At 45.7% G+C, this 16,589-nt stretch overlaps 1 protein-coding gene across 1 annotated transcript in view; it reads left to right on the top strand.

Annotated features, from left to right (window-relative positions):
- The window catches only part of lclat1 (lysocardiolipin acyltransferase 1), a 79,507-nt gene that overhangs the window by 9,323 nt on the left and 53,595 nt on the right, over nucleotides 1-16,589 (top strand). The window contains exons 2-3 of the mRNA XM_078204542.1: nucleotides 9,893-10,058; nucleotides 10,189-10,387. Coding sequence (XP_078060668.1) covers nucleotides 9,893-10,058; nucleotides 10,189-10,387 — 365 coding nt within the window. The remainder of the gene's footprint in view (nucleotides 1-9,892; nucleotides 10,059-10,188; nucleotides 10,388-16,589) is intronic.

The following is a 16,589-nucleotide window of genomic DNA, read 5'->3' as shown; positions in this document are numbered from 1 at the left end:
TCGTGCTGCACAGGCCTGTGGAACGCGCCCGAAACCCTGCAGCTCCAATCGGCGCCTCCAACTGCGCATGCGCAGAAAAAAACAATGATAGAATGCGGCTCCCATGCCACATCGCTCCCGGGCCGGATAATGCCTCCTCCTGGCCTCGACAGACATTGCCCCACCCTGCACAACATTACTGACTTCCTTATCCCCCCCATCCCCTCTGTCACTCAGACCCTTCCCTCTCCCCCCTTCCCCTTCACTGATCACAGGCAGAGTGGCAGTGGCCCACCGATCTCAAGCAGAGCGCTGTTGGACCCACCTCACTAACTGGAGCACCCGAATCGGACTTTTGTGGAGCATGTCTGTTTTGTGCCAATTGTGGATAGGCGAACGCGGTGGTAAAGGGGGAAGTGCGGTAAAGTTGGGCGTGCAGCCCATTAAGTCAATTTAAATGCATGCAAATGCACTGTTTCTGGCACGGTCCCGATTGCGGCCATTTTTGGGCCTTGGTAAAGGGGGAACCGGCGCGGAGGTGGGCACGGATCGCGCTACTCGCCTCATGTCCAACTTTACCAAGTTTTCGCACCCGAAAACGGGTGCAACTTGGTGGTAAAATTGGGCCCATAGTGTTACAGTCATAGGTATCGCGAAAGATCAACTCAATGCGTGGTAGGTCCATTCGAAAGTCTGATGGCAGCAGGGAAAAAGCTGTTCTTGAGTTGGTTGGTTCTTGAGCCGAGCCCTAGGCTGTGGAGTTTGGAGGTGAGTTTTGTAGGAATAATGATGTTGAAAGCTGAGCTGTAATCAATAAATAGGAGTCTGATAGAAGTGTCTTTGTTATCTAGGTGTTACAGGGTTGAATGTAGGGCCAGGGGGATGGTGTCTACTGTGGACCTGTTGCCTTGAGTTTAGTGCCTGCAAGAGAAATGGCAGCTCAGATAGGATCCATGGGCCTTTCAATGAAGAAAATGAAGAGTAGAGTTCCTGTGCAGAGTGGTTTTGGTACTTTGTACAAGAGAATAAAATTGCAAGAGTTGCTTTATACCAGCTTTTCTCAGTACGATAGGAAGTAAAACCTTCAATTTGCTCAGGAGCTTGGTTCATCCCGCAAAGCCAGGAAACAAAACTTTCAATGACTTGACAAAGATCCTTGAAGAGCATTACTCTTCTAAGTACATGACTAACTACAACTACAAGGGGCGTGGATGTCATCTATATGGATTTTAGTGAAGCGTTTGACAAGGTCCCTCATGGCAGGCTGGTGCAAAAGGTTAAATCTCATGGGATAAAAGGTGAGCTAGCTAGATGGGTGGAGAACTGGCTTAGCCATAGAAGACAGAGGGTAACAGTGGAGGGGTCTTTTTCCAGTTGGAGGTCTGTGACTAATGGTGTTCCGCAGGGCTCTGTACTGGGACCTCTGCTGTTTGTGATATATATAAATGATTTGGAGGAAGATGTAGCTGGTGTGATCAGTGAGTTTGCGGACGACACGAAGATTGCTGGAGTTGCGGATAGTGATGAACATTGTCAGAGAATACAGCAGGATATAGATAGGCTGGAACATTGGGCGGAGAAATGGCAGATGGAATTTAATCCAGATAAATGTGAAGTGATGCATTTCGGTAGATCTAATGTAAGGGGGAGCTATACAATAAATGGCAGAACCATCAGGAGTATCGACACACAGAGGGACCTGGGTGTACAAGTCCACAGATCCTTAAAGGTGGCAGCACAGGTGGAGAGGGTGGTGAAGAAGGCATATGGCATGCTTGCCTTTATTGGACGGGGCATAGAATATAAAAGTTGGCATATGATGTTGCAGCTGTATAGAACGTTGGTTAGGCCACATTTGGAATACTGTGCCCAGTTCTGGTCGCCACACTACCAGAAGGACGTGGAGGCTTTGGAGAGAGTACAGAGGAGGTTTACCAGGATGTTGCCTGGTATGGAGGGTCTTAGCTATGAGGAGAGATTGGGTAAACTGGGGTTGTTCTCCCTGGAAAGACGGAGGATGAGGGGAGATCTAATAGAGGTGTATAAAATTATGAAGGGGATAGATAGAGTGAACAGTGGGAAGCTTTTTCCAAGGTCGGAGGTGACGAACACAAGGGGTCACGGGTTCAAGGTGAGGGGGGCAAGGTTCACCACAGATGTCAGGGGGACATATTTTACACAGAGGGTGGTGGGGGCCTGGAATGCACTGCCAAGCAAGGTGATTGAGGCGGACACGCTGGGATCGTTTAAGACTTATCTAGATAGCCACATGAACAGACTGGGAATAGAGGGATACAAAAGAATGGTCTAGTTGGGCACATGAGCAGCGCGGGCTTGGAGGGCCGAAGGGCCTGTTCCTGTGCTGTATTGTTCTTTGTAACATTAGGCAGGATCTGGAGAGCGTAGATTGCAGGAGGCTGTTTCTGGGTAAATCAACAGCCGACATGTGGGAGTCTTTCAAATGTGAGTTGATTGGAATTCAGGACTGGCATGTACCTGTGGGGACAAAGGATAAGTGTGGGAAGTATCGGGAAACCTGGATAACGAGGGATATTATGAGCCTTGTCAAAAAGAGAAAGGAAGCAATTGTCAGGTCTAAAAGGCTTAGGACAGATAAAGCGCTTAAAGAATATAAAGAACGTAGGAAGGAACTTGAGGAAGGAGTTAGGAGGGCTAAACGTGGTCATGAAAAGTCTTAGGCAAATAAGATTAAGGAAAATCCTAAGGCATTTTATACGTATGTAAAGAGCAAGAGGGGGGCCAGGGAAAGGATTGGTCCACTCGAGGATAATGGAGGGAATCTATGCATGGAAACAGAGGAAATGGGTGAGAAACTAAATGAATACTTTGCCTCAGTATTCACCAGAGAGAGGGACTTGGTGGATGAGGAGCCTAGGGTCGGGTGTGTAGATATTCTGGGTCATGTCAATATCAAAAAGGAGGAGGTATTGGGCATCTTAAAAAGCATTAAAGTAGATAAGTCCCCGGGGCCTGATGGGATCTACCCCAGAATACTGAGGGAGGCAAGGGCGAAAATTACTGGGGCCTTGACAGAAATCTTTGTATCCTCACTGGCTACAGGTGAAGTTTCAGAAGACTGGAAGATAGCCAATGTTGTTCCATTGTTTAAGAAGGGCAGCAGGGATAATCCAGGAAAATATAGGCTGGTGAGCCTTACATCAGTGGTAGGGAAATTATTGGAAAAGATACTTAGGGACAGGATTTACTCACATTTGGAAACAAATGGACTTATTAGTGATAGACAGCATGGTTTTGTGAAGGGGAGTTTTTCGAGGAAGTGACGAAGATGATAGATGAGGGAAAGGCAGTGGATGTTGTCTACATGGACTTCAGTAAATTCTTTGACAAGGTACCTCATGGTACGAAAGGTGAAGTCACACGGGATCAGAGGAGAGCTGGCAAGATGGACACAGAACTGGCTTGGTCACAGAAGACAGGGTAGCAGTAGAGGGATGCTTTTCTGAATGGAAGGCTGTGACTAGCAGTGTTCCACAGCAAACTTTGTTGTTTGCAGTATATATAAATGATTTGGATGAAAATATAGCTGGTCTGATTAGTAAGTTCGCAGACGACACAAATTGGTGAACTAGTGGATAGTGAAGAGGACTATCAGAGGATACAGCAAGATATAGATCGTTTAGAGACTTGGGCAGGGAAGTGGTAGATGGAGTTTAATCTGGACAAGTGTGAGGTAATGCATGTTGGAAGGTCCAATGTATATAGGAATTGTACAGTAAATGGTAGAACCCTTAAGAGTACTGACAGGCAGAGAGATCTGGGCGTACATGTCCACCGATCACTGAAAGTGGCAACGCAAGTGGATAAGGTAGTCAAGAAGGCATACAAAGAACAATACAACACAGGCCCTTCGGCCCTCCAAGCCTGCACCGATCATGTGTTCCTAACTAGACCATCCGTTTGTATCCCTCTATTCCCAGTCTGTTCATGTGGCTATCTAGATAAGTCTTAAATGATCCTAGCGTGTCTGCCTCAACCACCTTGCTTGGTAGTGCATTCCAGGCCCCCACCACCCTCTGTGTAAAATACGTCCCCCACATATCTGTGTTGAACCTTGCCCCCCTCACCTTGAACCCGTGACCCCTTGTGTTTGTCATTTCTGACCTGGGAAAAAGCTTCCAACTGTTCACCTTATCTATGCCCTTCATAATTTTATAAACTTCTATTAGGTCGCCCCTCAACCTCCGTCTTTCCAGGGAGAACAACCCTAGTTTACTCAATCTCTCCTCATAGCTAATACCCTCCATACCAGGCAACATCCTGGTAAACCTCCTCTGCACTCTCTCCAAAGCCTTCACGACCTTCTGGTAGTGTGGCGACCAGAACTGGACGCAGTATTCCAAATGTGGCCTAACCAACGTTCTATACAACTGCAACATCATATGCCAACTTTTATACTCTATGCCCGTCCAATAAAGGCAAGCATGCCATATGCCTTCTTCACCACCTTTTCCACCTGTGCTGCCACCTTTAAGGATCTGTGGACTTGTACACCCAGATCCCTCTCTGTGTCTATACTCCTGATGGTTCTGCCATTTATTGTATAGCTCCCCCCTGCATTAGATCTACCAAAAGAGGGATGGAGTATAAAAGCAGGGAGGTCATGCTGCAACTGTACAGGGTACTGGAGAGGCCGCACCTAGAGTACTGTGTACAATTTTGGTCCCCTTATTTAAGAAAGGATATATTAGCTTTGGAGGGGGTACAGAGAAGGTTCAGCAGGTTGATTCCGGAGATGAGGGGGTTAGCTTATGAGGAGAGATTGAGTAGACTGGGCCTGTACTCATTGGAGTTTAGAAGGTTGAGGGGAGATCTTATAGAGACATATAAGATAATGAAGGGGCTAGACAGGGGAGAAGCAGCGAGGTTATTTCCACTTACAATGGAAACAAGAACTAGGGGGCATAGCCTCCAAATACAGGGGAGTCAATTTAGAACAGAGTTGAGGAGGAACTTCTTCTCCCAGAGGGTAATGAATCTTTGGAATTCTCTGCCCAATGAAGCAGTAGAGGCTACCTCGTTAAATGTGTTTAAGTCACAGATAGATTTTTAACCATTAAGGGAATTAAGGGTTATGGGGAGCGGGCGGGTAAGTGGAACTGAACCCACTATCAGATCAGCCATGATCTTATTGAATGGCGGGGCAGGCTTGAGGGGCTAGATGGCCTACTCCTGCTCATATTTCTTATGTTCTTAAAATGCATCACTTTGCAATTATCTGGATTAAATTCCATCTGCCATTTCTCCGCCCAATTTTCCAGCCTATCTATATCCTGCTGTATTCTCTGACAATGTTCATCACTATCCGCATCTCCAGCAATCTTTGTGTTGTCTGCAAACTTACTAATCAGACCAGCTACATCTTCTTCCAAATCATTTATATATATCACAAACCGCAGAGGTCCCAGTATAGAGCCCTGCGGAACACCACTAGTAAGAAGTTTAACAACACCAGGTTAAAGTCCAACAGGTTTATTTAGTAGCAAAAGGTTTTTGCTACCAAATAAACCTGTTGGACTTTAACCTGGTGTTGTTAAACTACTTACTATTTTTACCCCAGTCCAACGCCGGCATCTCCACATCATGAACACCACTAGTCACAGACCTCCAATCAGAAAAAGACCCCTCCACTGCTACCCTCTGCCTTTAATGCTAATCATGATGTGGAGATGCCGGCGTTGGACTGGGGTAAACACAGTAAGGAGTTTAACAACACCAGGTTAAAGTCCAACAGGTTTATTTGGTAGCAAAAGCCACACAAGCTTTCGGAGCTCTAAGCCCCTTCTTCAGGTGAGTGGGAATTCTGTTCACAAACAGAGCATATAAAGACACAAACTCAATTTACATGAATAATGGTTGGAATGCGAATACTTACAACTAATCAAGTCTTTAAGAAACAAAACAATGCTGTCTTGTCTGGAGACAATACACATCTTTTTAGCCTGTCTTGATGCTCTCTCCACTCTCATTGTTTTGTTTCTTAAAGACTTGATTAGTTGTAAGTATTCGCATTCCAACCATTATTCATGTAAATTGAGTTTGTGTCTTTATATGCTCTGTTTGTGAACAGAATTCCCACTCACCTGAAGAAGGGGCTTGGAGCTCCGAAAGCTTGTGTGGCTTTTGCTACCAAATAAACCTGTTGGACTTTAACCTGGTGTTGTTAAACTTCTTACTGTTTTATGGCTAAGCCAGTTCTGTACCCATCTAGCTAGTTCACCTTTGATCCTTAACCTTTTGCACCAGCCTGCCATGAGGGACCTTGTCAAATGCTTTACTAAAATCCATGTAGATGACATCCACGGCCCTTCCCTCGTCAATCATTTTTGTCGTCGCCTCAAAAAACTCAACCAAATTTGTGAGGCATGACCTCATGTTTACATACGGCATGTTTGCCTTCATCGGCCAGGGCATTGAGCATAAAAATTGGCAGGTCATGCTGCAGCTGTGCAGAACCTTAGTTTGGCCTCATTTGGAATATTGTGTACAATTCTGGTCGCCACACTACCAGAAGGATGTGGATGCTTTGCAGAGGGTACAGAAGAGGTTTACCAGGATGTTGCCTGGTCTGGAGGGTATTGGCTATGAGGAGAGGTTGGATAACCTCGGTTTGTTCTCACTGGAATGACGGAGGTTGAAGGGTGACCTGATAGAGGTTTACAAGATTGAGTGGCGTGGACAGAGTGGGTAGTCAGATGCTCTTTCCTAGGGTAGAAATGTCAAGTACTAGGGGACATGGGTTTAAGGTGTGTGGGGAAAAGTTTAGAGGAGATGTGTGAGGCAGGTTTTTTTACACAGAGGGTGGTGAATGTCTGGAATGCGCTGCCCGGGGAGGGGGTGGGAGCGGGTACGATTGCGGCATTTAAGGGGCAACTAGACGAATACGTGAATAGGCTGGGAATGGAAGGATACGGACTCTAAGTGCAGACGGTTTTAGTTGAGGCAGGCATCATGATCAGCGCAGGCCTCGATGGCTGAAAGGCCTGTTCCTGTGCTGTACTGTTCTTTGTACTTTGTACTCTCCAAAGCCACTGATCATTGCAGAACGGTTCAGGTTCCACTGGAGGAATCAAATGGAAGGAGAAAGCATTGCTCAGTTTGTGGCAACCTTAAAAAGGCTGGCACACATTGTGAGTTTGGTGAGTCATTAGATTGGCGAGACCAGCTTTCCCTGAGAAGAATATTCAGAAGAATCTGGGTAACTTCAAGAAGAACAAGTTGCATTTCACACAAAGGATTTACAAAATGGAAGAAAAGAATTATGCCTGTGAAGAGGAGACTGTCCAGAAAGGTGAAGATCTCCAACTGGATACTTATCCACAGGGTGACTCACATAGATTCTGGGTGATTCCAAAGTTAAGTGGACAACCTATTAGGTTGGAGGTTGATACAGATGCTGCTGTATCTATAATTCCTGAGACTACACACCAGCAAAAGCTGAAACATCTTCCTTTCAAACCAGCTGATGTGATTTTAAGACATGCACAGAATAAATAATTCCATTTAAAAGGCTAAATGATAGTCAATGTGGGGTTGAGTGGACAAACCGTGGAGTTGCCCCTCCATTGTGTCCGTGGTCATTTTCCAGCTCAGTTTAGGAGATCAGAGTCGGAGAAAATAAAGCTGAACTGGAGTGCTGTCAACAGATTGGTCGATTTGATTTATTATTGTCACATGTATTAACATACAGTGAAAAGTATTGTTTCTTGCGTGCTATGCAGACAAAGCATACCATTCATAGAGAAGGAAAGGAGAGAGTGCAAAATGTAGTGTTACAGTCATAGCTAGGGTGTAGAGAAAAACCAACTTAATGCGAGGTAGGTCCATTCAAAAGTCTGACAGCAGCAGGGAAGAAGCTGTTCTTGAGTGAATGTCAAAACAGACCTACTGCACCTTCTGGATAAATACAAGAGTATATTTGGAGAGATACTTGGCTCACCTGAAGGGAGTTAAAGTGATACTGATGTTAAAGCTTAATAGTCGACTACAAAGTATGTAATTTGTCTCAAAGTCGAAGAAGAATTAGTACGATTGGTGTGTTAGAGTTTATTTTATTATTGTTGCAAATTATTAACACTGCAATGAAGTTACTGTGAAAATCCTCTAATCACCACACTCCGGTGCCTGTTCGGGTACACAGAGGGAGAATTTAGCACGGCCAATGCACCTAATCCGCACGTCTTTCGGACTGTGGGAGGAAACCGGAGCCGCGGAGGAAACCCACAGACACTGGGAGAATGTGCAAACTCCACACAGACAGTGACCCGAGCCAGGAATCAAACCTGGGTCCCTGGCACTGAGAGGCAGCAGTGCTAACCTCTGTGACGCCCAGAACTGGTTACAATGAGTGACTATCGTACCTGTCATGGAACCAGATGGTTCAGTTGGTCACTGATCTAATCCACACACTTACAGTATAAAGTAGCATCAGAGTGCCATGCCGATGCATTATCACACTTACCTTTATAAATGGAGCAGATGCCATCAACTAGTTTTGCTAATTTTTTTTATTTTTTACGAGTAGGTATGTGACATTTTCCCAAGTTCAGAGACATACCAGAAATGATCCCATGATTGGGAAGGTGATGGATATGGTACTGGAAGGAACAGGATCAGCAGCCTGTAATGCTGGAACATATCGCACGCATCCTAATTGAAACCACATGTCTCAAGTTCAATTTTTAAAATTCATTTGTGGGGCATGGGTGTCGCTGGCTGGCCACCCATTCCTAGTTGCCTGAGGGTAGTGGAGAGTCAACCACGTTGCTATGGCTCTGGAGTCACATGTCGGCCAGACCAGGTAAGGACAGCAGATTTCCTTCCCTAAAGGACATTAGTGAACCAGATGGGTTTTTCCAACAAGCGACAATGGTTTCATGGTCATCAGTAGATTCTTAATTCCAGATATTTTTATTGAATTCAAATCTGCCGTGGTGGGACTTGAACCCGGGTCCCCAGAACATTAGCTGAGTTTCTGCATTAATAATCTAGCGATAAAACCACTAGGCCAATGCCTCCCCTAAAGTAAGCTTGAGTTGACTGTCCAAGGTGGGTGTCTATTGTGGGGATTTCCGAGTGATAATTTCTCCTAGTCTGCCTGAAAAAGTTCTTGAACAGCTACATAAAGTTCATCCCGGTATAGTCCGGATGAAGGAATTAGCACACAGTTATTTTTCGTGGCTGTATCTGGATGTTCTGACTGAAGAAAAATTGGGACAGTATCAATCCTGTGGATGAGTAAGAAATACACCACTGTTGTCTCCTTTATACCCTTGGGCTTGGCCTAAAACGCAATGGCAGCGATTGCTGTAGAGTTTGCTGGTCCGTTTGAGGGTTTCGTTTTCCTAGTCATTTATGTACACTCAAAGTGGCCAGAAGTTTGTATCGTGAGATCGACTACAACTGAACAAACCATTCAAAAGGTTGACAAAACTTCTGCAGGATTTGGTCAGAATGCTGGCGATAATGATTCAGTTTATTTCATGAGTTTGAGGATTATCTCAAAGTAAATGTTATTCAGCATATAAAATCCACACCTTATCATCCATCAACCAGTGGATTAGCTGAAAGATTCGTACAATCCTTAAAACATTCTTTACAAGCTTCAAGAGAGCAAGGTTCATTATCACTTCTTTTGTGGTTCCATGATTGCTTTGATGGTGATGTTGTTGAGGTGTTTCACAGGTTCCTGTTTTAGTTTCATCTTCTACTCCAACAGCTCCTGTAATAAATTGCTGCTTGTTATTTTGAACTTGCGTGTGCTAACCACGTCATTTCCTGGTTGTTTCAGACTCTCAGGCCCTCACATAGTTCGGACATTACAGTTTCTTGCCCTGATGCGCTTGCTGTTGACTCTTTTGCTCTTGTTTTTCAGAATGTTGTCAGTGAAGGGGACCTTTGTGCTGCTCTTGCTGTTCTTTAGCAGTTTTTTTGGCAGTATCTTCATGCTGGCTCCCTTCCTTCCCATCATGCTGCTGTCACCGGTCTGCTATCGCTGGATCACTGACCGCATCGTCGCTGTCTGGCTCACCCTCCCTGTGGTAAGTGAGTGTCTCTGGGTGAGCCACAATCCATCTGGCTCCTGTTTCCAAATGGTTAACCCCTGATTACGGCTGAGAATGCTCCTCAACATTCCTCACCCTGTTGTGTTTCTCTTGGTGTCTCTGTCAGGCCCTGTTGGAGATGGTTCTCGGTGTGAGAGTGGTCATCACTGGCGATGGCTTTGTTCCTGGTGAGCGCAGTGTAATTATCATGAACCATCGAACTCGCCTGGATTGGATGTATCTGTGGAATTGCCTGCTCAGATACAGCTACCTCCGAATGGAAAAGATCTGCCTCAAGTCATCCCTCAAATCCATTCCGGGCTTTGGTTAGTGCACCTGACCCATTCCTCGTTTCAAGTTTTTATGATTTTTTAAAAAAAGTTTATTATTGTCACAGGTAAGCTTACATTAACACTGCAATGAAGTTACCGTGAAAATCCCCTAGTCGCCACATTCTGGGTCTTGTTCGGGTACGCTGAAGGAGAATACTTACAAGTGCAGAGAGCGGAGCTGGAGAGGTGGACAATGCCCATTGGGACTGTGTGAATGAATATAGGGTTGGAGTATTTGAGGAGACAGTGTAGAAGAAACCTTGCCCTGTGAATCCACCAACTAATACTGACTTGCCGCTTAAACACAGTAAGAGTTTTAACAACACCAGGTTAAAGTCCAACAGGTTTATTTGGTAGCAAATGCCATTAGCTTTCGGAGCGCTGCTCCTTCGTCAGATGGAGTGGATATTTAACTTGGTGTTGTTAAAACTCTTACTGTGTTTATCCCAGTCCAACGCCGGCATCTCCATATCATGATTGCCGCTTAAACCCAGCCACCAACAGGAAGAATCTAGCTCAGCTTGCAGAGAGTGTGCCGAGTGATAGCAGACAGAGGGTAATGTGAGGAAGTGTGAGGTTATTAACTTCAGTTGTAAAAATGGAAAAGCAGAATATTTTAGAAGGTGTGAAGTCTGTAAATGTTGATGTGCAAAGGGAGGTGGGTGTGTTTGTAACAAAGAGTTAGCATTGGACACAGCAAACACTGAGGAATGCAAATGGCATGATGGCCTTTCATGCAAGTGGATTGGAGTACAGGGATAAAGCAGTCTCGTTACAATTTGTATAGGACTTGGGTGAGACCAGTCCTGGAGAGTTGGGGATAGTTTTGGTCTCTATATCTAAGCAAGGATAATCTTTGCTTTGAAGTCTGGACAATTGTGGTACTCACAAGAAAAATACTAAAGCCAATTGGGATATTGGAACATTTTAAATGTACTGCAAGTAGAATTTTTTTTAAATCTTAGATTTATTGTGATTTATTTCAAATGGGTATCTGTTTGGTGTCATGATGGCACAGTGGTTAGCGCTGCTGCCTCACAGCGCCGGGGCCCGGGTTCAATTCCCGGCTTTAGTCACTGTCTGTGTGAAGTCTGCACGTTCTCCCCGTGTCTGTGTGGGTTTCCTCCGCGTGCTCCGGTTTCCTCCCACAGTCCGAAAGGCGTGCTGGTTAGGTGGATTGACCGTGGTAAATTGCCCTTCAGTTTGTGTGTCTGTGTGCGGGCATGTGGGTGTGTGTTGTGTGGGTGTGTGTTGTGTGTCTGTGCTATGTGTGTGCCCTTTGGACTGGCATCCCATCCTGGGTGTATTCTTCCTAGTATCCAGTGTCTGTCGAGATAGGCACCCTCCCCGAGTTGGAATGAGCAGTTAAGAGAAAGTGAAGTGAAGATATCTTGGCACATAAAACACAAAAAATGATTATAAAAGATTTGATTTATTTTTGATTTGATTTATTATTGTCACATGTATTAACATACAGTGAAAAGTATTGTTTCTTGCGCACTATACAGACAAAACATACCGTTCATAGAGAAGGAAAGGAGAGAGTGCAGAATGTAGTGTTACAGTCATAGCTAGGGTGTAGAGAAAGATCAGCTTAATGCAAGATAGGTCCATTCAAAAGTCTGATGGCAGCAGGGAAGAAGCTGTTCTTGAGTTGGTTGGTACGTGACCTCAGACTTTTGTATCTTTTTCCCGACAGAAGAAGGTGGAAGAGAGAATGTCTGGGGTGTGTGGGGTCCTTAATTATGCTGGCTGCTTTTCCGAGGCAGCGGGAAGTGGATGGATGGGAGGCTGGTTTGTGTGATGGATTGGGCTACATTCACAACCTTTTGTAGTTCCTTGCGGTCTTGGGCAGAGCAGGAGTCATAGAAACCCTACAGTACAGAAAGAGGCCATTCGGCCCATCGAGTCTGTAGCGACCACAATCCCACCCAGGCCCTACCCCCATATCCCTACATATTTACCCACTAATCCCTCTAACCTACGCATCTCAGGACACTAAGAGCAATTTTTAGCATGGCCAATCAACCTAACCCACACACCTTTGGACTGTGGGAGGAAACCCACGCAGACACGAGGAGAACGTGCAAACTCCACACAGACAGTGACCCAAGCCGGGAATCGAACCCAGGTCATACCAAGCTGTGATACAACCAGAAAGAATGCTTTCTATGGTGCATCTGTAAAAGCTGGTGAGAGTCGTAGCTGACATGCCAAATTTCCTTAGTCTTCTGAGAAAGTAGGGACGTTGGTGGCCTTTCTTAACTATAGTGTCGGCATGGGGGGACCAGGACAGGTTGTTGGTGATCTGGACACCTAAAAAACTGAAGCTCTCGACCCTTTCTACTTCGTCCCTGTTGATGTAGACAGGAGCATGTTCTCCTTTACGCTTCCAGAAGTCGATGACAATCTCCTTTGTTTTGTTGACATTGAGGGAGAGATTATTGTTGCCGCACCAGTTCACCAGATTCTCGATCTCATTCCTGTTCTCTGTCTCGTCATTGTTTGAGATCCGACCCACTACGGTGGTGTCGTCAGCAAACTTGAAATCAAATTGGAGGGTTAGGGTTATTGTCATGTATTAACATACAGTGAAAAGTATTGTTTCTTGCGCGCTAAACAGATGAAGAGATGAAAAGATTAGTAACTTTATGCAAATGTGATCAAATGAAAGTTCCATATACATTGAAGAGAACATGTAGAGTTCCCCTAATACACTGCACCTTTGCCTTGTAACTGATGTCAGTTGCAGCAATTGATTATTTAACTTTCTACATTAAAAACTGCAAACTGCCTGATCTAACTGGCACAAATATCCTCTTCCTAAGTATTAAAAAGTTGCTAACTCTACCTATAGACCTCCCACTCACTACTACTCCTGATCCTCCATCACATTCCTCCTCTGAACCCTTGTGATGAGTGAGAGCTCATGAGAAAGGTGAGAAGAACTGAGTGTGGGAGGGGTCAAGAGGGAAGGGGAGTGTTTAATGTGGGACAGTGTAGAGGGAGCTTTACTCTGTATCTAACCCCGTGCTGTACCTGTCCTGGGAGTGTTTGATGGGGACAGTGTAGAGGGAGCTTTACTCTGTATCTAACCCCGTGCTGTACCTGTCCTGGGAGTGTTTGATGGGGACAGTGTAGAGGGAGCTTTACTCTGTATCTAACCCCGTGCTGTACCTGTCCTGGGAGTGTTTGATGGGGACAGTGTAGAGGGAGCTTTACTCTGTATCTAACCCCGTGCTGTACCTGTCCTGGGAGTGTTTGATGGGGGACAATGTAGAGGGAGCTTTACTCTGTATCTAACCCCGTGCTGTACCTGTCCTGGGAGTGTTTGATGGGGAGAGTGTAGAGGGTGCTTTACTCTGTATCTAACCCCGTGCTGTACTTGTCCTGGGAGTGTTTGATGGGGGACAGTGTAGAGGGTGCTTTACTCTGTATCTAACCCCGTGCTGTACCTGTCCTGGGAGTGTTTGATGGGGAGAGTGGAGAGGGAGCTTTACTCTGTATCTAATCCCGTGCTGTACCTGTCCTGGGAGTGTTTGATGGGGGACAGTGCAGAGGGAGCTTTACTCTGTATCTAACCCCGTGCTGTACCTGTCCTGGGAGTGTTTGATGTTTCAATGAACACCGCTCGACAATCACCAGGCAAGACTGTTCTCTTCCTGTTGGGGAGCACTTCAGCGGTCACGGGCATTCGGCCTCTGATATTCGGGTAACCGTTCTCCAAGGCGGCCTTCACGACACACGACAGCGCAGAATCGCTGAGCAGAAACTGATAGCCAAGTTCCGCACACACGAGGACGGCCTCAACCGGGATATTGGGTTCATGTCACACTATTTGTAACTCCCACAGTTGCCTGGACCTGCAGAGTTTCACTGGCTGTCTTGTCTGGAGACAATACACATCTTTTTAGCCTGTCTTGATGCTCTCTCCACTCTCATTGTTTTGTTTCTTAAAGACTTGATTAGTTGTAAGTATTCGCATTCCAACCATTATTCATGTAAATTGAGTCTCTGTCTTTATATGCCCTGTTTGTGAACAAAATTCCCACTCCCCTGAAGAAGGGGCTTGGGGCTCCGAAAGCTTGTGTGGCTTTTGCTACCAAATAAACCTGTTGGACTTTAACCTGGTGTTGTAAAACCTCTTACTGTGTTTGATGGGGACAGTGTAGAGGGAGCTTTACTCTGTATCTAACCCCGTGCTGTACCTGTCCTGGGAGTGTTTGATGGGGGCAGTGTAGAGGGAGCTTTACTCTGTATCTAACCTCGTGCTGTACCTGTCCTGGGAGTGTTTGATGGGGAGAGTGTACAGGGAGCTTTACTCTGTATCTAACCCCGTGCTGTACCTGTCCTGGGAGTGTTTGATGGGGACAGTGTAGAGGGAGCTTTACTCTGTATCTAACCTCGTGCTGTACCTGTCCTGGGAGTGTTTGATGGGGACAGTGTAGAGGGAGCTTTACTCTGTATCTAACCCCGTGCTGTACCTGTCCTGGGAGTGTTTGATGGGGACAGTGTCGAGGGAGCTTTACTCAGTATCTAACCCCATGCTGTACCTGTCCTGGGAGTGTTTGATGGGGACAGTGTAAAGGGAGCTTTACTCTGTATCTAACCCCGTGCTGTACCTGTCCTGGGAGTGTTTGATGGGGACAGTGTAGAGGGAGCTTTACTCTGTATCTAACCCCATGCTGTACCTGTCCTGGGAGTGTTTGATGGGGACAGTGTAGAGGGAGCTTTACTCTGTATCTAACCTCGTGCTGTACCTGTCCTGGGAGTGTTTGATGGGGACAGTGTCAAGGGAGCTTTACTCAGTATCTAACCCCATGCTGTACCTGTCCTGGGAGTGTTTGATGGGGACAGTGTAGAGGGAGCTTTACTCTGTATCTAACCCCGTGCTGTACCTGTCCTGGGAGTGTTTGATGGGGACAGTGTAGAGGGACCTGTCGAGCCCTTTAAGCATTTTGTATATTTGAATGAAATCACCTCTCACTCTTCTAAACTGCAGAGAATAAATTTTTGATTTGATTTATTATTGTCACATGTATTAGTATCCAGTGAAAAGTATTGTTTCTTGTCCATAATACGGACAAAGCATACCGTTCATAGAGAAGGAAAGGAGAGAGTGCAGAATGTAGTGTTACAGTCATAGCTGGGGTGTCGAGAAAGATCAACTTAATGCAAGGCCCAGTCTATTGAATATTTCACAGAAAGACAGGAGGGAACCTTCCACCTCCGGCATTCATTTTGATCATGGCTGATCATCAAATTCAATATCCTGATTCCCTCTTTTTCCCCCCGCTCTCCCCCGCCATATCCCTTTAGCCCCAAGAGCTATATCTAATTTTTCCTTGAAATCAGACAACGTTTTGGCCTCAACTACTTTGTGGGAGTGAATTCCACACATTCACCACCCTCTGGGTGAAGAAAGTCCTCCTCGCCTCAGTTCTAAAAGGTTTACCCCTTATCCTCAAACTCTGACCCCTAGTTCTGGACTCCCCACCATCGGGAACATTCTTTCTGAATCTACCCTGTCTCACCCTGTTAGAATTTTATAAGTTCCTTGAGATCTGCTCTCACTGTTCTAAACTCCAGTGAATATAATCCTAACCAGTAAGCCTCTCGTCATATGACAGACCTGCCATCCCAGGAATCAGCCTGGTAAACCTTCGCTGTGCTCCCTCTATAGCAAGGACATCCTTCCTCAGATGAGGACACCAAAACTGCACATAATACTCCAGGTGTACTTTCAGCAACTGATACACGAGGACTCCAAGGTCTTGCTGAATATCCACCTCTCTCAATTTACACCCATTCACATAATAATCTGTCTTCCTCGATGGCTGGAATTGCGGATAGCGAAGAGCATTGTCGGGCAATACAGCAGGATATAGATAGGCTGGAAAATTGGGCGGAGAGGTGGCAGATGGAGTTTAATCCGGATAAATGCGAAGTGATGCATTTTGGAAGAAATAATGTAGGGAGGAGTTATACAATAAATGGCAGAGTCATCAGGAGTATAGAAACACAGAGGGACCGAGGTGTGCAAGTCCACAAATCCTTGAAGGTGGCAACACAGGTGGAGAAGGTGGTTCTGTGGCACAGCCCCAGTGCCGTCAATTTGGAAAGTCGTCCTTCCTAACATCTGGGGGCTTGTGTGGAAACTGGGAGAGCTGTCTCATAGACTAGCCAAGCAACAGCC

This window comes from Mustelus asterias, unplaced genomic scaffold (genome assembly GCF_964213995.1).
Source record: "Mustelus asterias unplaced genomic scaffold, sMusAst1.hap1.1 HAP1_SCAFFOLD_373, whole genome shotgun sequence".
Taxonomy (NCBI): domain Eukaryota; kingdom Metazoa; phylum Chordata; class Chondrichthyes; order Carcharhiniformes; family Triakidae; genus Mustelus; species Mustelus asterias.
This window is presented reverse-complemented; position numbering and strand designations above follow the sequence as displayed.